This window comes from Poromitra crassiceps (assembly GCF_964638095.1).
Source record: "Poromitra crassiceps genome assembly, chromosome: 6".
Taxonomy (NCBI): Eukaryota; Metazoa; Chordata; class Actinopteri; order Beryciformes; family Melamphaidae; genus Poromitra; species Poromitra crassiceps.
In genome coordinates, this window is record NC_139627.1 from 37,717,056 (window position 1) to 37,738,319 (window position 21,264).

The 21,264-nt window shown below is 44.9% G+C and overlaps 2 protein-coding genes across 2 annotated transcripts in view; both read left to right on the forward strand.

Annotated features, from left to right (window-relative positions):
* Positions 1 to 54: 54 nt before the first annotated feature.
* On the forward strand, positions 55 to 4,553 carry creg2 (cellular repressor of E1A-stimulated genes 2). The gene is made up of 4 exons (XM_083638674.1): positions 55 to 521; positions 1,611 to 1,780; positions 2,473 to 2,586; positions 3,434 to 4,553. Exons 1-4 carry the CDS (start codon positions 105 to 107, stop codon positions 3,573 to 3,575), a joined length of 843 nt encoding a protein of 280 aa, XP_083494800.1. The 5' UTR covers positions 55 to 104; the 3' UTR covers positions 3,576 to 4,553.
* A 1,983-nt stretch (positions 4,554 to 6,536) lies between these two features.
* Positions 6,537 to 21,264, forward strand: part of mgat4a (alpha-1,3-mannosyl-glycoprotein 4-beta-N-acetylglucosaminyltransferase A) — a 50,889-nt gene continuing 36,161 nt past the window's right edge. The window contains exon 1 of the mRNA XM_083639468.1: positions 6,537 to 7,259. Coding sequence (XP_083495594.1) covers positions 7,166 to 7,259 — 94 coding nt within the window. The 5' untranslated portion in view covers positions 6,537 to 7,165. The remainder of the gene's footprint in view (positions 7,260 to 21,264) is intronic.

Genomic DNA, 21,264 nt, shown 5'->3' on the forward strand with positions numbered 1-21,264 from the left:
TTGTGAAAGCGAATACACGTGAGATTGTAAACAAGAGTGAGTGGAGGGGCGAAAGAGTGGGCAGAGGAGGTCTCTGGTGGAAGTACGGCCATTCTCCGAGCTCGATGAGGTCCCGTTACTTTCAGCTGGCAGTCCTTGCCCGTGTGCTGTGTATGTGCCAGAGCTACACCCTGAGGAACCCGGTTTCCTGGGCTGTCTCCTCCAACGACGTTGTGGTGGAGGGAGAGCTGGACGCGATATCAGAGGAGGTGGCCCCCGCTCTGCTGGGGGATTTATGGAAGCAGGCATACCCGTCATCCCAGGTGCTGGGAGACGGTGTGGAGAGCCCCAAAGACTTGGTCAAGTCGGAAAACGACAATGTTGCCCCTCTCTCGTCTCGACTGTTTTCATATCGGATGGAGGAGGTGAAAAAGTCTGCCAACACCACCCCCCCACCGCACCAGGAGACAGCTAGGACCGCCAGATACATCGTTCATTACAGCGACTGGGGACATCTGGCCACCATCTCAACTCAAGACAAGGTAGTAAACGGGGCAACCAATTTAATGGTTTGTTTTTTCTGACTGTAAAAATCAACATATCGCCCAGAATGAATTTAACTAAATGATGAGAGTGATTTAATCTATATTCTAGGCACACAAAGTCATTCTCATGTTTAGGAACAGTGTTGGGAGTAACTAGTTACTAAGTAACTAGTTACTGTAACTTAACTACTTCTTTCAGTAACTAGTAATCTAACTAATTACTTTTTCAAATTCAGTAACTCAGTTACAGTTACTAAAATAGTAACTGGGCTAGTTACTAGTTACTTTAGGACATGAAAATAACGGACAACTTCAGAGGATTACCCAGTTTCTGATCCTCAGACCTAGTCTGGGGAGAGAGCTGCAGCCAGAGCCCCAGAGGCTAATGACCTTGATAGGCTATAAGCCTCCCCAATAAGCGAAGGTTCAATGCCACACTGTGGCACAGCAACACTAACATAATGTGTGCATTAATAACAATCGAAGCGGACTTTTAAAAGTAACGCAAAAGTTACTTTCCCTAGTAACTAATTACTTTGAAGTAACTGGTAACTTTAAAGTAATTAAATTACCTTTTGAGAGAAGTAACTAGTAACTGTAACTAATTACCAATTTTCAGTAACTTTCCCAACACTGTTTAGGAATCATATCATGACACTGTTTTAATCGCAACTCTAACATTTCTGGTTTTGGGATAGAATTGCCAGTGTTTACAGACATTGACAAGTCTGTAGGTTGGAATTACAGATGTTGATTAGACTGTATGAATTAATTAGCATATGAATAAATTCTGTGCCCCTGTAATTCAGTGTACACTAGCCTTCACTCCTGGCTGGGCTCAGCTTTCACTAATGGCACCATCAATCATGAAGTCAGGGATATATGCATGCATATATGATAATAAGTATATCCCCCATTTGATTTGATTTAATCACCAGTGAAATGCGTAGGATCACATAATACATCCACGTCCCTTCTGCCCACCTCCTAAACCACCACACCACTGAGCATTATATAATTGATCTGCTCTGCATGCTGCTCTGTAACTGGATGTGTCTTCGTCAAACGTCTTACTTTCTTGCACAGATCAAGGGTCTCCCCTTTGGGAACATCTTCTCCGTCAGTGATGGACCACTGGACAACAGCACTGGAGTCATCTATTTCTATGTTACTGCAATGGACAATAGTGTATCAGACCTGAAAAACAACCCATATGCTTCTCTCACATTCTCCGAGGCTGAGGGAGACTTCTGCAGGTAAGCCCCAACTTTTGATGCACTCTGCGACTGCCACATAAATAGCACCGAGTTACTGATCACTCAAAAAGCCTATAGTCAAGGAGGTACGGTGGTGTAGTGGTAAGCACTATCGCCTCACAGCTCGAAGGTCGTGGGTTCGATTCCCACCTGGGGACGAGGTGAGCGCTGAAGGAATGCGTGCCCGTCCGTATGTCCTCGAGTGCCGCCCCCATCGCCCGGGTGGGGGTCGGCAAAACGGCCTTTCTGTGTGGAGTTTGCATGTTCTCCCCGTGCCTCCCGGGGGTTTCCTTCATATAGGAACCCCCTTCACAAAAAACATGCATTGTCCTGGTTGCTAGTGTGGTTCCTCCTCTCATCGTTAGGGGCGCCTGTTGAGGGGGAGGGGAACTGGTTGGAATAGAGTGACCCTTCCACGTACTATGTCCTACCGGTGAAGAAGCTTCCCCTGTCAGGTGAAAAGAAGTGGCTGATTGACTGCCCATGTCTCGGAGGATGCATGGAATCAGTCTCGGCTCTCCCTGAGCGACAGAGGATGAAGTAGCAACCAGGATAAATATATAGAATTAGCACTAATGGGGGATAAAAATGGGATAAAAAACCGTGGAAAAAATTTAGAAGAAAAAAAAAAAAAAGCCTATAGTCAAACCCCCTAAAATGTGTGTTGGTTAAATTGTCTTCTTTATTTCAAGGCAAATGATATATGATCCAGAGGATCCAAGATGTGCTCGACTCACATTAACAGGCAAGATGGTGGAGGTGGCCCCAGAGGAGCTGGAGTTCGCAAAGGAGGCTATGTTCTCAAGGTGACTGACTGGGATTATATCGGATCAATAGACCCATTTCACGGGGGCCATTTTGTGTCGAAAAGGCAGAATAAACACAGGTGCAAGCAAAACACTAATGAGGGTTTCCAAATTCCAATCATGGAAGTTTGAAACCCTCATTAGTGTTTTGCTTGCACCTGTGTTAAGCTGTGTTCACACCGAGATATTTATTTTTCGCTCTGTCGCTTGATTCAACCCTTTGGAATCGCTCTGTCGCTCTGTTTAAATCGCTCATCAACAGGCACACGAATTGACGGACATGTGGGGGCTATAACGTTACGCAATGTCATGATGTTTGTCCACTACGAGCCACCGTAGATGTTTTCAAGCTAAGCCTATCAGCGTGCTCCTAATGCGAGCTCCATACCGGTAGTACAGACTTCACTTCATGTCAGCTGTCAGCCTGTCAATGCGGTTTGTTGCCACACAATAAACCAGCGGTTTGTTCCAAGCCAGTGTGATCCTTGACTCCTTGACTGATGCCAGCGTATTTTCGCTGAAGTTGGGATATTTCATCTGGGGCGACAAGCGTATTTTCTCCCTATCGCTCTGTCTCTGTCGCTCGAACGCCCAGCGATTTTTCTCCCGGGCGTTCAATTTTTTTACGCTCAATTGCTCGTTTGCATTGACTTTGTATGTAAACTCGATGCCAGCGAAAAACTTTAATAGGTCGGTGTGAACGCAGCTTTACTGTTTACCCTGCCTTTTCGACACAAAATGGCCCCCGTGAGAAGGGTCTATTGCTGTATGAATGCATGGTGGCTTCACTGCTGCAAATGGGGAGTTAAGTTTGTGCATGCATCACCATCACCTATTATATTTCTAGACATCCTGTGATGAAAAAATGGCCAGTGGGACACAAGTGGTTCTTCATGAAGCTGGAGTTGATCCAGGTCTGGCTGCAGGATTGGGTTGGAGGAGTGGCGCTTGTTCCACTGGAGGACTACTTCAAAGCCACGCCCTTCTGAAAATCTCTCTGCATCATTTCAGCCCATAAATACAGATCGTCCAGCTGTCTCTACACAACAGATGTCCTCTTGATATGGGGTGAGATTCCCCAAAGCCTCATTGTGCTAGGAATAGTTCAAAATCTCTCTCAAATGCCATTGCTGTTTTAATTGGGGTTAGTGAAGACCCTTTGCAGCCTACATACTTTTATTATTATTATTATTTTGACCTTCCACTTTGTTTTGCACAATACCAACTGGCCTCCTGTATTTGGTGTGTCCATGTATTTGAAATTAGTTAGCTTATTATATTTTCATAGCCACAGGTATTCACAGAAAGACATTTTATGGGAACTTGATTTGCTCAGTCCAGTCAGTTTAAACTTGCACAGGGAAATTGTCATTTTTGTTAAAGTCGAAGTGAACCGGAACGGAATGCACCAGCGCGAGCTTCGGACACTGAAAACGAATTGAGAGGCGGACCATATATGTGTCGATGATTTGATTTGACAATTCTGAGGACTGGCTTTGGCATTGGCCAATCCTCGTGTGTTCCACCCCCAAATCGAGTGGGATTCAGCCTGTTGTCATGCTACGCGAGTGGGATCCGCAGAGTACCAGGGAGCCAGCTGCTTCGTGCGGAGCGAGCGGACAATCCGATCCATAGGTGCTGCCCGCCCGCCTGGAATCTCCGAGAGACGACCCCTGACAGCCAGGGAGGCTGTCACTCAGGCTCGGAGGCGCTTGCCATTATCGTTATAAATGTGAATAATATTCCTAGAATGCGTGTTTTAACGAGCCAGTTAAATTTCTTTGCATTCTTAGACATTACCGTTTGATTTAGTTTGCATAATTGCTCAAGTTAGTAGTTAGTTTATGGGCTAGAAACTCTGCCAGATGACAGGCACTAGGCGCCATTTTCCCCTTCATTTGGAAGAGAAAATGATCCTGAAATGAAGATTTGATTGACAGCTGCATGTCGTGAAATGATTGGTTGAAATGGGGTAGAAATTTGATAGTACTAGGTGACGTCAGCAAACTGTAAATTACTGTTATCAATGAAATCTTGAAAAACGAACTTTTGATGTGAAAAAGTGTGAAAAATAAAGAAATTAGATTGTTGTGATTTGTTTTGCATACATTATTAAATAGGTGCACTGCATACCCAGGTATTTGAACTAAAAGAAAAGTCATTCTTTGGTTCAGCTCGACTTTAAGGTTGAACAGAGCGGTGCCTCTGCTGTTTGCTCTATTGATTAATTTAATTTGTGAGTAAACATCTGAGGTGTGTCAGTGTGTAACCCGTGTTGTGTAGTCCCCCACAGCTGGGAATCAAACTCAGAACCTCTGGCATGGGAAGCGGTCGCTGAAGTGATCACTCTAGCGAGGAGACTAAAACCCATGCGCTCTAGCATTTGTCGCTAGCTGCTAGACTCTAGGAGATGCTCTAGGTCCTAGAGCATCTCACACCACTACTCTCTGGCTATCGTATACAAGTGCACCTGGCCCTGATTTTTTTGGGGGGGAAAATGAGGCAAAGTTGACAGGCCCCAAGCTAAGTATGATCACATAGAATCTATGTGATCATACTTAGCTTGCATGCAACACATTGGCATGATGTATGTCATACATCATGCCAATGTGTTGCATCAACAGTCAAAAATGTGTCCTTGTAGATGAGGAAACGGTATTAAAAACCTGAATGTAAAACTATAGATTGTTTTCAATAATTTAGCAATTACACATTGTAGATTTGTTCTATCTTTGAATATTTATATGTTTAAACTATATGATTATAACTATAGCACCTATGGCTGAAATGGCCATTAATCAGTGCTGATGTGGGATTTCTGGAACTGTGTGGAAATGTGAATGGTAAAAGCATGAAAGCTTATTTGCTAGATGCTTTGATATAAATTATTTTAGGCTACTGTGTGCATACACTTGCTCAAATAAATAAATGTTGAATCTAATTTGAATCTATATTTGGAGAGTAGTTTTTCAATATATGAGTAGTGTGGACAGGTTTTATGAAGAAATTCAAGGTCCACCATGAAAAATGGATGACGACTGGAACTGTGATCAAAGTGGCGTCCAAGGATTCCAGGGGGGTCCCAAAATAAAGGAATAATTTATATTTCACTATTATTTAATTCACTGGATAGTAGCAGTTATCACTTGTGCTGCTGGTTGAAGGCATGAACACAAGATGGCGCGCTTTCTACGTTTAAAAAGGAACACAAGATTCGTCGCTCTTTCACCTGTCTCAACGCCAGACCCGAGTTCTGACGCTGATACATTACGGTACTGCATGCTGCAGAGCACAGAGCTCTCTCTGGGTCTGGGACACTTTCCCTCAGCCGGCTGGTTATGGGAGGGAACCGTTCACTTGACCAGTAATATGCCAGTGATGGATTCAGTCCTCCCCAATCAGTAACGACTTTGCGATCAGAAGACACGGGAGGCGCAGCCCATTTTTCGAACCGCTCTCTCATCGGTGTTACGACCTGTCACTCATTCAATTTCAACCCGCCTTCAAAAACCAGCAGTGACTGTGAAGTGTCACAGACTCGGAGCGCAGCGATTCAACGTAATATTTGAGACTGGGGAGAGACTAGTAGTGACCTAATGGTAGTGACCAGAGCAGAGGGCGGTACAGAAATCTGAAATTCCGCCCGACACGCCAGGCTGAATTTACCAATGGTCTTGACTCAGGCAAAGACACGTGTATGTACTACATACAGCTGCAATAAGCACAAGGCTTTTATTTTGAAAGTTGTGACCGGAAGACCTAAATCACATTATAGCTAGCTTGGCAGTAGTTCCAGAAACGCTTACATTACAACACAGCTCAATCTATTCTGTAACAATCAGTCGCCAATAACTTGCTAAAAGGCGTGAGACGTCGGCAGGCTGCATGTCAAACGGTCTGCAGACTCTGCACCGAGCAGCGGAAGCGTCTTTGTCGTTGCTTTTGTTTTGGTAAGCTGCAGGTTGACGGAGCGAGTCTGACTGGAGTTTCAGCCCAGGCGACTTCATGTTAGCTCACTAGCTAACTGGTATTGTGTCGCAGATCGGCTGGCTAGCATGTATTATATTCCAGATAAAACTCACTGGGTACGTTAACGATATAACGTTAGTCCTGGGGGCTAGTTAACACGCTTTTAAAATCTGTTGCCAGACAGACATAATCAACGAGGGGAGGCGTAGCCTTGCCAGAGACCACACAGCCTCCCTGGATGATCAACCGTCAGACAGACGGACAGTTGTCGAAATGCTGTCTAACCTGTAGCGGCAGCTGTCGGCTTGTCTTTATTACTCGACCATGTAAACTGTTCCTCGGTCTTGGGGCTGACTCGTGACTGATCTCTGTAGGGCAGCACAGGAGGAGCCAGTTCTAATCTGAACAACGAGAAAAAAGACACACAACTAGAGCTAGACCCTCCCGATACTGAAGTCCCTGCTCACTGCCTTCTTCCCGGGAGTGCTTTCTACCGTCTGGACGCGTATGCCTACGCCCACGCTCGGCTGAGCATCCTAGGCGGAGAGGGAGGCACGGCACGGCAGCCCCGGGGCCCCCGACAGTCGAGGAGAGGGATCGCTGAAATGAGATGAGGCTCAGAAATGGAACTGTGGCCACTGCGATTATTTTCTTCACGTCGTTCCTCAGCCTGTCTTGGTACACAGCGTGGCAGAATGGTAAAGGTAGGCAAAGCAAAGCATCCCCAACATCACCGTGATCCAAAATCACGTCTGTGCGTGTGTGTGTTTGCGTGCGTGCGCGCGCGTGTGTGTGTGTGTGAGAGAGAGAGAGAGAGAGAGAGAGCTATTTTACGGTCTAATTGGGTCTGAGTGGTTTTGGGATATGACAGTTGGAAGGCTGGTTCGTGTCAGGTTGACAGGCTGACATACAGACACCAGGCTGACATTGGTAAAGTACTACTTTCGGCCTAACCAGCAACGTTAGATGCTGAACATGTCGTGGGACAGCAGCTGCTAACATGCACCTCCTCACGTCCTCTTTCTTTCGGTTTCTATTGGGGGTATTGGCAGCCAATAGTATTGGCTGTATTGTCACGGTGCGAGTCGTGCGACGTTTGTGCCGGAGCCGACGTTACATAACGTTACATGGTAGTGATAACGATAGGTGGCCCTTCAAAATACATTCAATCTGTTGTTTTGACTAGGGCAAGTAATTGCCACAGATGTTTCCGTTTTCAGCGTGAAGGCAGCAGATTAGATTGGTATCTGTTCTCTGTATCTCTTTCGACAGCTCATTGCTCATCGCTCTATAATTTTCTATTTCGAACCACCCTCAATCAATTGAGATCATTTAACATGCCCCAATCAATTTAACGCACCAGAGGCAGTGCACTTTGAAGCACTTCGGATGTTTGGAAACTCCAGAGCGATTGCTCCCCTCTCCGAGAAACTGCAATATCAACATGATTATAAATCAATCATAACCCAATGATTTAGCTATAGGCCTGTCTTGTGAAATATCTGTGCATATGCCTATTGCACAATGCTCCATACAGCATACTATTGATATCAGGGTGTGGGCCATGGGGAGGGCTATGGGCCTTAGTGACTAGTTATCAGCAGAGTGTAAGTAATTGCAGCCTTTAGATAAATTCCAAGGCAAGGCTTCATGTCGTGTTTACCCAGTGCCGCTTATCAGGTCAATGAGTAGTTTTCCTCTAAATGGAGCCCAATGAGTTCCACCACTACAGCGGGCCACCAAGACTGTTCCATCAATGGCGTTGTATTGGAGTTTGATAAGCAAGTCCAAGGTCAAGTGAGGGTGTTGTCTGCACCTGTTGATAGAACCAGGTGAAACAACCGCACCCTAAAATTGTTGCTGGCTAAAATTGTTGCGGGCTTTATCCTGCTGTGGTCTACAGTCCGAAGGGGGCTATGAAGACCAGCTGCTGCGGGTCTATTAAACATTTAAACTGACACTAGCTGTGTGAACATAATAACTGGCTCATACTTCTCTGGATTGTCTAAAAAGCTGTTCATTAGGAGCCACTTTATCTGCACTTCATAGCTGTCTTTCGATAATTGATCATTTTCAGTTGTGGAACAGCTTTAATATTTCATTTAATTTAGAATGCTCACTGTTGTTGAAACTAGTTAAGATGTTGATATTAAATTATTTCAATGGTCTGTTTATTAAACGGCCGTGAGTGTAACAACAAGAATGCACAGAGAAAGCTTTTTCTTATACACAACAAACACATACAACATTTACAAATACACATACATTACAAATAGACATACAATGTTGATATTACATTTAAAAGTAAAATAGTTTTGTTCCTCAGATCATTAGTTAATATTTGTGGTCACAGCAAAATAATAAAGAAAAGAAAACCGTTTTAGCTGTAGGCTCGCTCATGCCACCCCAATTTCAGACTTATTGAAAACCTGGGGTGACTGTGATTGTGCCTAAAGGCTCGGATTTGTGTTAAACAAATACATGCAAATGAGAGAGTTTGAACAATAGCTTAGATTGTACAAAGCATGTCACAAAATGCATCCGCCTTCATTTTGAATGCATTTTGGCCTGGAATTGTAATAACTTTTCAGGGTTCAGAAGATGTTTCCCGAATAGCAACCTAAATTCCAAAATGACTGGCTAAACAAGGTTCTACTATTGCTGCTGTTTCACAGTAACTGGTGCTGCCCGAAGCTGCCTGGGTTCAGTATAATATGTTTATGACATGGTACTGAAAACAATCACACTGTTGTTCAGCTTGGGCTATACAGTATATAGGCTATATCTTTGAACTAATCTGTTGACAACAAAATGCAAGAAGAATCAAATGGAGTGCCTGCAATAATGAGAAGCTCTGTCCTGGACTCCCAGGGTATTGATTTACAGTATATACCGTAAACTCTGGGCACTGTGGGCAGCATTGCTTTATGTGAAGGCTACTGATGCACGTAGCTTTGCTTCCATGCTTCAAAGTCTCCTTCCCCAGGCAGGCACATCACTCTGCTGCTACTTTCCCCAGGCAGGCACATCACTCTGCTGCTACTTTGTTGAATTTCTGAAGGTGACGGGGTCAAACATAAAAGAGTTATCCTGAGTTTGAGATACAACCAGATCTAGACACTTAACACACTCCTCTTTTCAATGGTCCCCAGTTAGAGCAAACTATACAGTATTATGTATACACACACATGTAGCCTGGATTTCAGTGTATTAATCTTGGGGTAAGTAAAACTGTTATCCGTGTGTTGCTGCCTTAAAGGACAGGTTGACTTTCATCAACTTCACAAGCTTAAAGAGGACATGAAACATTTGGTCATATGACTCTAATTCATTTGCATTTCACCTCAGACAAGACAGGACACTGCTTTCAAGTCTGAAATTTACCTAGATTTGCTTGAAAGATGAACAACACTTCACCTTTTCACCAACTAGGCTGTGGTTGTGTTTCTGACGTGGATTGTGGTCCTTAGTACTGTACCTTACAGTGACAGTGACACCATCTAGCAGCACCCTAGTTGGTGAAAAGGTGAAATGTTCATCTTTCTAGCAAATCTATGTTGTAAATTTCAGACTTGACAGCAGTGTCCTGTCTTGTTTGATGTGAAATGCAAATAAACTAGTCATATCTATCATCCAATGTTTCAATTTGTTTTGATACATTTTTATTGGTAAATATTTTTACATAATAAAGGAAGAAAAACATAAAAACCACAAACATCTACAAAAAAACCTATACATACACATACACAAACAGATTCACTCAGAATAACCCCCTCCCCACAGGACCCCCCTACCCACAAAGATATTTAGCTGACAACAGATCATATTGACACAGGCAGAATCAACAAGCGAACAGTCTCTACCACACAGCAAAGAAATGACAAACGCAATCTAGCTATCATGGCGATGTCCATGGTCCCCACGCACGACTTCAATGAATGCATTTCATGACGTAATATTGACTACTTTAGCGCCCTGCATACGGCCCACCAACATCTCCATGTCAGCCAGTTCCACAATATTTCATGTCCTCTTTAACACTTGCACTTATTGTACCTACTTTCAGTGTTTCATGTGTCATCATGACATCTTTTAGTTGTTGTTGTTGTTGTTTTTGTTTAATTATTGTTATTATCATCCTTATCCTTTTTGTCCCTCTGATTCTAGATTAGTTCTCTTAATGCTGTTTGGTGTGGGTGGCTAGAGTCTACTGGGCTACAGGCGACGAGTCACTGTGAAGATGAAAAGTTCAAATCCTGTTTTACTGACCATGCACAGAGAAAGTGTTTTTGTAAATGTGTACAGTTCAACTATGTATCCAAAGGTACAGACTTCAATTTCTCTTCATTGTGTAATCTTGTGTTCACGGCAGTCACCCTTGCCTGTCGCGTTTCTGGTCACTTGACTGCTGTGATTGAGGGCGGGGCCAGTCAGCTGTCCAAACACTCCATGCTGAATGACTCTCCACTGTGTGTTCTCTGTCAGTGAGAGACTGCTCTCTCCACTATCTCCATGGCTGTCTCTCACGTAGACCCTAACAATGTCGACTGGCAGGATAAACACCAATAAATGCCGTCAGGGCTTGAGATGGCTGGAAGGCGCTTCATAGGCTCATTTCACAGCAACCTTTTGAGGTGGTAAAGCAAGAAGTAACGCAGATGTAATCATTAGCATTAATGAGGGCACCTGGCACTGAAACACCTGAGCAGAATGGAAGCATAATTAATGGTATTAGTTATAGCTGCTTTACTTCCCGCTTTTACCACCTCAAAACGGTTGCTGTGAAATGGGTCCATAGCAGTCAGTTTGCTGAGAGTAAACGGTAACCACCAGGCACACAATACTACTGTACTCTTCCTTCCTTGTTAGAAAATAGGACTTCCTCCTCCTAGCCGTTCTCCTCGTGAACTACTTCATTCCCTTTCCTCATTGTTTAAAGGATGGTTTTCTTCCATCATCAGATCATTCTTAACACAATGGGACAAAAATAGCACAAGGAGGGAGTGATTTCAGCGAGGGGGCGAGCGTGGAGGCAGAAAAGGAGTGGTGTTCAGGGCAGAACTTTGCTGCATAAGAGATTGAATGGGAGAGAATATCCGCTTGTGCATTTAGTCTTTAGTTTGTCTCTTGTGGTGATCAGTTTTTCATTTGATGTTGAGACCGAGGGAGAGGGCAGGCAGCGTGCCAGACATGTGCTAAGTGGCCCAGAGGGAGGGGAAGACAGAGGCCAAGGGTTCAGATTTAGAGAGAGAGATGAGACAGGACTGAGAGAGGAGGAAGGGGATGGGAAGAGTGCTGACACAAACAAACCCAGGTCGAGATGAGGGCTGCACGATATATATCGTACCAGCATCGGCATCGCGATGTACGCATGTGCAATAGATAGTATTCGATCAGCATTATCACGGTTGCCGCGGTCATATTGTTGACATACCGTCCTGCACGCACAGCGCTGCAGCTGACAACTAGTAACGTTTCTGTTGCGTTAAGGTCTATTACAAAATAGCGATGGTGATGACAGCAATAAAAACCCCAGAGTTGTCGTTTGTATGCTGCCGTTAATGCCTGTAATAATAAACAAAAGAAAAAATTAGGTGAACAGACTTTGCTGTGAGGAGCTGGCAGAAAGCTTCACCTGTCTCTCCTAACTATCCACACATCTCTCCTGTGCTGACGTATCCTCAGTCTCGCTCCCTTCACATCTGCGGACGGTAGAGATAGCATAGAAACTAACCACGGGGGCTTAATTACTGTCATTACTACAGCCATGTACAGTATAACGCAGGCCACCATCCTAATAACACAACAGGAACGATAGAGGTAACGCTAATGGCGGCTAGCTTCCTATAAGCGCTGCTCTCACATAGGTTGTCACTAGTTAAGAGCTGCAGGGCTATGTCAACAACATGGCCGTAGCGGCCGTGATGACGACACTGATCGAATACTATCTATAGTCACATCGCAGCTAATCTCTTAGAACAGACGAGTTGGCTTCCGCAATTTTCAAATGCTTCCGCCATACCGTCTGTACTTCGTGGGGATGCACCAACCGGAATGGGAAGCAGAAAGGCGGGTCTTCCGCTCATTAGTCCGATCAGAATTTTTTTAAGGCGGGTCTTCCGCTCATTAGTCCAATCAGAATTTTTTCTCGTGGACACGTGTCGTGATTGGTCAGATTTTGCCGAACTTCCTTCCAGTCTGAAGTTTTTTTTGCCAACTTCCTTGTGCATGTTCTGGGGGTGTAACGTACAGACTGTATAGCTGCATTCGCCGGATGTAGATGAGACAGTCTGTTTTAAGAGACTACCGGTACATCGCAGCAGGACGTGCGATGTCAAGTAAGGCAAATTAACTCAAACACGTCATGCTAAAGGGAGCAAGTGAGCAATCTCTGTCTGTCTGTTCTCTGTCTGTTCTGTTTACATTTTTGTCCCACTGATGTTGTCATAGGCATTGTGACATCACTGATGATGTCATCAGTGATGTCATATGACTGATGCCATGTCATGAGGGCAAATAAAAGGGAGCAAGGGGGCAATCTCTGCTATTTTTGTCCTGGAAGTGATGTCACTCAACTGGAAGTAATGTCACTTGAGCAATTGTGCATTGTGACATCACTGATGATGTCATAGGCATTGTGACATCATTAGTGATGTCATCAGTGATGCAAAGTTGACCAATTGTGCGCTGCACATGCCAATAGGGCAGGCGAGGCCACGCAGCAGCCGAGCTGCGGGTGAGGCCACACAGTGGCCGAGCTGCGTGCGAGATGCAGGGCCAGCTCGGCGAGCTGCAGGGCAAAATTGCAATGTCGTTTTTTTTTTAAATATCGTGCAGCCCTAGTTGAGACACTGAAAGGTTTCTTGTGGGTGTTTACCCTGCCTAGACACACAGACAGCTCTCACTCTGTTTTTGCAATAAACAGGAACAGGCGCCACCAGCCGCAGCTGCTCATTAGCAGGTTCACAATCATGGTTGTTTCCCTCCTCGTGCTTCTCCTCACTTCCTGTATGCCACACTGCTCTTCATTCAGCCATGCTTCTCCTCACTTCCTGTATGCCACACTGCTCTTCATTCAGCCATGCTACTTCTGCTGGTCAAAATTCCCCCAAGGTCGAGGATACACAAATTCTCCTCTGTCAGAGAGGAGAACAAGGCCATTGTTGGGCTCTAACTGTCCCCTGTTGGTTAAGCCCTCATCCAACATGCGCAGTAAGCTTTCTGTATGATTGAGTGTGTGTGTGTGTGTGTGTGTGTGTGTGTGTGTTGGGTTGTCTATGATGACTGTGTGCATAATGTTCTTGCACACGCACATGCATCAAGCCTGTGATATTTACATTTTTAGAGCAGGATCACAATTTATCCTGGAAAACCAGGATATTTATAGACTCTCATGAGAAACAATTACAAAATGAGTAAAATACCATGGAAAACCTTTGGATGGCCCTAGAAAGTCAGAGGTTACAAGTCCTTCTTTCAAATTACCATCGGGATTTTTAGTTATTTTTCTAAAGGCCCAAGGGAGTACTCCCCTGTTTTTAGACCTCTTTAGGAACACATTGATATAATGCACTGCCTGCCTGCCACATCATCCATTTTATTAATGGAACTATAGCAACCAGCCTGCAGGGATGTGAGACTGTCAAGATCAAGTATATCATTAGAAGATGTATCGATGTCACCTCCAAAAGTGGATTTTCCAAAAAAGAGTGGCATAGTGAAGAGCTCAGCTGTACAGGCGCCAAGTGGAGCCAGAGGAGGAGTGGAAGTAAAGGGAGCAGGGCCAAGCTGTCAGCTCAGCGCTGTCACACGGCTCGCTCTGTCACAAAGACACTCATGGCTTACAGCACAGTGGAGGAAGAGGAGTGGGTGGAGGTCAGGAGAAACAGTGGGCCCACAGTGAGCGGTGGAGAGGAAGGGAAGTTAAGAATCTGGGTTGGAAAAAGGCCAAGGGGGGTACCGTAACATATGAGTTACCTTGGCCTTTTTTGAAGCGATGCTGGGTTTACTGTTAAGTGAATGTGTTCGGGGGGCTTGTTGAACAAGGGAAATGGAGAGAATGGGTTCATGTTTTTTAAAAAAAGGTCACGGTGTAAGTTTTCTCTCCTTGCATTCAGGGAGTATCACTAACCTACTCCTGGGTCGACTTGCAGTTCCCTTCAGGAAAATACCACCCAAGGTCAATACTACTGCTCTGTGCGTACTCTATGCAATATTATTTATATGCGTTGATGAGCATGTTAATGTTTCGCCCCCATGTGAGAATAAGTGTTACATGCTTTATGCTTAGTGATAATGTTGAGCCATGAATGAGATCTTGTATCACTTGGTCTTGGAAGAAACACGTTATTATGATGCCTCCGCCCGGTGATAGCCGTGGCCGGAGGCATTATGTTTTCGGGTTGTCCGTCTGTACGTACGTCCGATTCTCGTTAACGTGATATCTCAGGAACGGCTTGATGGAATTGCTTCAAATTTGGCTCAAACATCCACGTTCACTTGGACTCAGGATGAACTGATTCGATTTTGGTGGTCAAAGTTCAAGGTCACTGTGACCTCACGACCGCCCGTTTCATGCTCCTTAAAGTCCCGGGAAACCAAAAATAAATATGTATTTTGAGTTTGTCACACCCCAGGAAAATTTGAACGGAATTGAATGTCGCCAAGTATGTAAAATTAGGAGCTGCAGTGTCTATGTCCTCAAACATAAAATATGCCCTGGACTCTCTCGGATGGGAGCAAAATAACAAATGAAGTGTACCTAGCCCACGCCCCCCAGTCCATCAGACTTTAGATTTTCAGTCTTGCCCCCAGTCTGGGCTTGGGCTCCAATCAAACTATTTTTTCAAATTCTACTTTTTCAAATTACAATTTTTTCCAGTTATATTTTTTCAAATTCTATCTTACCAGACCCAGACACGAGTAATGTGTCCTTACCTAGAATTAGTTTTGGTCAGGATTTTACTTGTACTGGTGACTCTGTAAATAATAGCAGTGTTGTTTTAAGCCCCTATACACGACTTCCTCGCCATGCATCAAGACCGAGGGGAGTTGTGATGGGGAATATTTGATCTGTACAGGCCGCTCCTGCTCCTCAGGCTAGCACTAACTCCTGCTCCTCAGGCTAGCACTAACTCCTGCTCCTCAGGCTAGCACTAACTCCTGCTCCTCAGGCTAGCACTAACTCTAGCTCCTGCTCCTCAGGCTAGCACTAACTCTAGCTCTGCTGACTAGCACTAACTGCTGCTCCTCAGGCTAGCACTAACTCCTGCTCCTCAGGCTAGCACTAACTCCTGCTCCTCAGGCTAGCACTAACTCTAGCTCCTGCTCCTCAGGCTAGCACTAACTTTAGCTCTGCTGACTAGCTCCTGCTCCTCAGGCTAGCACTAACTCTAGCTCTGCTGACTAGCACTAACTCCTGCTCCTCAGGCTAGCACTAACTCTAGCTCTGCTGACTAGCACTAACTGCTGCTCCTCAGGCTAGCACTAACTCTAGCTCCTGCTCCTCAGGCTAGCACTAACTCTAGCTCCTGCTCCTCAGGCTAGCACTAACTCTAGCTCTGCTGACTAGCTCCTGCTCCTCAGGCTAGCACTAACTCTAGCTCTGCTGACTAGCACTAACTCCTGCTCCTCAGGCTAGCACTAACTACTGCTCCTCAGGCCAGCACTAACTCTAGCTCTGCTGACTAGCACTAACTGCTGCTCCTCAGGCTAGCACTATCTCTAGCTCCTGCTCCTCAGGCTAGCACTAACTCTAGCTCTGCTGACTAGCTCCTGCCCCTCAGGCTAGCACTAACTCTAGCTCTGCTGACTAGCTCCTGCTCCTCAGGCTAGCACTAACTCTAGCTCTGCTCCTCAGGCTAGCACTAACTCCTGCTCCTCAGGCTAGCACTAACTCTAGCTCTGCTCCTCAGGCTAGCACTAACTCCTGCTCCTCAGGCTAGCACTAACTCTAGCACTAACTCTAGCGCTGCTGACTAGGGGTCCCCACAGGAGCTTCAAGCTGCTGGCGGTTTCAGGTTCTTACACTTGAATGTTAGGATCTCTTTGCCCCAATTGGATTTTATTCATGTGTTGATTAATGATGCAGATCCTGACATCTTTATCATCTCTGAGACATGGCTCTCCAGCAGAGTCCCTGACTCAGACGTATCCATAAACGGTTACAACCTTTTTAGAATAGATAGGAGGCTAAAGGGGGAGGGAGGTGTTGTAATTATGTTAAAGACAACTTAGTTGCTCATGTCTTAACAGCCTCCTTCATTCCTAAATGTTTTGAATGTATTGTCGTGGATATCTGTGTGGGAGGCGATACTCACCTTGCAGTATCAGGTGTCTATCGCCCCCCCCTCTCCGCCGAACTCGGCCCTTGAAGACCTGGGGAAGATTCTAACAAGTTTTGTTTAATCCGAACTGGTTCTTCTGGGTGACTTGAACCAGGACTGGCTCTTGAGACCTCCTCCACTCTAAAGCAGCTTTGTCTGCAACTAGATTTATGGCACAGGAAAAAGGTGAGAAACAAGTCAAATAATCCCAGGAAGTCAGTTGAATCTTGCAGGGGTGAGTCGGTGACATGAGGCGAATATCAGCGCTTGCTCCCATCTCATGCTTAATTGCTCGGATGTGCGCGTGCACGCGCCACAGCGGAAAAGTCCACCTAACTAAACAAACAAAAAACGGTCTTTATCAATTAGCAAGTCTGAGTCCTTGTCTCCAATTTCCGAGTCCCAATGCATGAACGTTTGAGTCAAAGTCTGAGTCATCAGTGCCTCAAGTCCAAGTCGATTCCTGAAAATTGGACTCGAGTCCGAGTCGTCGACTCGAGTACTACAACACTGCTGGACAGACATGGATGTAAACTGTGACTTGTTGGCGGAGGCATAGAACCGCAAGGCGGTATTTCTAGACTGCACAACCAGGTTTCACAGATGATTCAGATGATTGTGGTCAAAAAGAGACAACTTCTGAGTAGTGACTGTGAAACCCATGTCTATGAATAGTTGGACTACCTTTAAAATTGTATCGCCTCTGAACTTTGCAATCTTCTCCCTAAACAGAAGGAAATCCAACATGTTATTTCCATTCCTGTCTTTGTCCTTCTATCAATCTCAAGTTCATGCTTTGCATCATCTGCCCCACTTAAAGATATAGCAGCGTATAAACGCTTTGTGTTGCTCAAGGCAGCTGCAGTGTACTGTGGAACCACGTGGGTGACAGATCAGGTGCACCACTTGAGCGTGTTTATATGTGCACAGTCTGCACACCCATACATGTGCATCTTATTCACATTAGTCTGGCAGGTGGAATTTAGAAACAAATTCTATAAGCAAAGGCTAAATTACCTGTAGCAAGTTTTCAGCAAACATAACGGAGGTTTAATGGCTCACCATTGACTAGGGATGTGACAATCCTTTCCCTGTACAGTATGTACATGCCCACGGTATTTTGTGCAGGCCGCCACATGCCACTACAAATAAGTTCATAATGGAGGACAGTCACAAACCATCTGTCTTCAGAAAATAATTCAATCATTTATGTTCTATGTATTATACTATAACCCCTAACATAGTGTTTTTTTTATTATTATTTTTCTGAAATTCCCCCTCCATTTTCTCCCCAATTCCACTTTGGCCAATTCCCCCCTTCCCTGCTGCACCGGTCGCTGCTCCACCCTCTGCCGATCTGGGGAGAGCCGAGACTAGCAGTCCTCCGACACGTGCAGTTGCCAGCCGCTTGCCAGCCGCATAGCATAGCATGACAGGGGGAGCTTCACCAGCATAGCATGTGGGAGGATCACGCTATTCCCACCAGTTCCCTTCCCCCCCCGACCAGGCACCCCAACCGACCAGAGGAGGTGCTAGTGCAGCGACCAGAACACCCCCCCGCTCCGGCTTCCCACCCGCAGCCAATCGTGCTTGTATGGACGCCCGACCAAGCCGGAGGTAACACGGGGGCGTGAACCAGCTACCCTCGTTTTGGTAGGCAGGGAATTTACCACACCTAACATAGTGTTAACTTAACATAGGTCTACATTGTTTACTAATGTTACACATATTCTGTTATTTTAAAATAAAATACATTTTCTTCACTGGTATTTCTTTTACACAGATTTTACAATAACACATTACAGAGGTGCTTAACGTGAAACCCTGGTATTTCTGCCTAAAGTTATCATACCGTCAAAATCTCATACTATGCCTACCATTGACTGTAATGGCTGAGCCTGTTGTACTGTATTTGCTCTAGTCTGGTGTGCATGAAAGCTGATGTGTTTTTGAGGGAAATTGGCTGTGCTTCGAGATACATGCAGTTTGCTGAGATAGCAAAGATGTCAAAATTATGGCAAAAGTCATTTCGACTAATGGAACTTCTGGCAAACTGCCTGATTCTCAGGCTAAAGAGGTCACTATGCTTTAGAGAGGAGGAGGAAGGACCGGGTTAGGGTCTCAGTCTAAAGAAGTCACTATGCTTTAGAGAGGAGGAGGAAGGACCGGGTTAGGGTCTCAGTCTAAAGAAGTCACTATGCTTTAGAGAGGAGGAGGAAGGACCGGGTTAGGGTCTCAGTCTAAAGAAGTCACTATGCTTTAGAGAGGAGGAGATAGGACCGGGTTAGGGTCTCAGTCTAAAGAAGTCACTATGCTTTAGAGAGGAGGAGGAAGGACCGGGTTAGGGTCTCAGTCTAAAGAGGTCACTATGCTTTAGAGGAGGAGGAAGGACCGGGTTAGGGTCTCAGTCTAAAGAGGTCACTATGCTTTAGAGAGGAGAAGGAAGGACCGGGTTAGAGTCTCAGTCTAAAGAGGTCACTATGCTTTAGAGAGGAGGAGGAAGGACCGGGTTAGCGTCTCAGTCTAAAGAGGTCACTATGCTTTAGAGAGGAGAAGGAAGGACCGGGTTAGGGTCTCAGTCTAAAGAAGTCACTATGCTTTAGAGAGGAGAAGGAAGGACCGGGTTAGAGTCTCAGTCTAAAGAAGTCACTATGCTTTAGAGAGGAGGAGGAAGGACCGGGTTAGGGTCTCAGTCTAAAGAGGTCACTATGCTTTAGAGAGGAGAAGGAAGGACCGGGTTAGAGTCTCAGTCTAAAGAAGTCACTATGCTTTAGAGAGGAGGAGGAAGGACCGGGTTAGAGTCTCAGTCTAAAGAAGTCACTATGCTTTAGAGAAGAGGAAGGACCGGGTTAGGGTCTCAGTCTAAAGAAGTCACTATGCTTTAGAGAGGAGGAGGAAGGACCGCGTTAGAGTCTCAGTCTAAAGAAGTCACTATGCTTTAGAGAAGAGGAAGGACCGGGTTAGGGTCTCAGTCTAAAGAAGTCACTATGCTTTAGAGAAGAGGAAGGACCGGGTTAGGGTCTCAGTCTAAAGAAGTCACTATGCTTTAGAGAAGAGGAAGGACCGGGTTAGGGTCTCAGTCTAAAGAAGTCACTATGCTTTAGAGAAGAGGAAGGACCGGGTTAGGGTCTCAGTCTAAAGAAGTCACTATGCTTTAGAGAAGAGGAAGGACCGGGTTAGGGTCTCAGTCTAAAGAAGTCACTATGCTTTAGAGAAGAGGAAGGACCGGGTTAGGGTCTCAGTCTAAAGAAGTCACTATGCTTTAGAGAGGAGGAGGAAGGACCGAGACCATTTATAGTTAACGTGAGCTAAGATGACAATTTAGATTGAACACCTTATGGGGGGAATGGGGGGAAGGCAAACAAGTGGATAAATACATACAGCACCCCAAAGCACTCAGTGAGGGCATTGGTGAGATACAAGTACAGTCTCCCCATTCACCCCCCTCCATGGGTACATTGTTTTTGTCCCACTGATGATGTCATGACATCATGACATCATCAGTGAAATCATTATTGACCAAAATCATCTTATGACGTTCCCTCCCTCCCTTTCTCCCAATTATTACCCTAAAGCACTCTATGATGATGTCATCAGTGATGGCATTGGTGACATGCAAGTACAGTCCCATGGGTATATTGTTTTTGTCCCACTGATGTCACAATGTCTAAGACATCACAATGATTGTGCGCAGACATACATACATAGTATGTCTGCGGACAATTGCCCAACTTTGCATCACTGATGACATCACAATGATGTGCGCAGACATACATACATACAGACACATACATACAGACACTCCTGGAATTATCACTCACTGATGAAGTCACAATTGCAGCAGACATAGACATACAGACAGACACTCCTGGAATTATTAGATAGATAGATAGATAGATAGATCGATAGATAAGATAGATAGATAATTCTGTGATTACCATTAACTCATTCTCTGCCAGGGTCATTTCGGTCTGTGTGCTCCCAGTGCCAGGATTTTGAGCATATTTCCTGATCTTCCAGGACCCACAGAATATTCTGTGCTAGGAATAAAATTACACAACATATCTCACAATAAAGCAGAGACTCTCTTCTTACCCCTTGTAAAAAACTGAAACTCGACCATGTTTCCTTGTTTAGTTACAAGCAGTGGAAGTTAGCTTGTTTTCACTGAAAATGCCCTCCTTTGTAACAGAAATAGGAGAAAAATAGGTTTTTAGTGAACGACACCGTTTCAAGCAGAACTCTCTTTTGAGCCTTTTATTTTTTGCCTCAGTGACACATCAGACATATACAGTATTTGTTTTCCCAAAAAAATAAAAAATAAAAAATAAAAAAAAGTTTTTACTGACTTTTACTTCCTGGAACTTATTTACCAGATAGTCCA

Bases quoted from the DNA above. Each gene is read 5' to 3' on its own strand.
- creg2 (XM_083638674.1), top strand. From the start codon at position 105: ATGAGGTCCCGTTACTTTCAGCTGGCAGTCCTTGCCCGTGTGCTGTGT. The intron at 522-1,610 runs GTAGTAAACGGG...TTTCTTGCACAG, and splicing joins CCATCTCAACTCAAGACAAG to ATCAAGGGTCTCCCCTTTGG. The intron at 2,587-3,433 runs GTGACTGACTGG...TTATATTTCTAG, and splicing joins AAGGAGGCTATGTTCTCAAG to ACATCCTGTGATGAAAAAAT.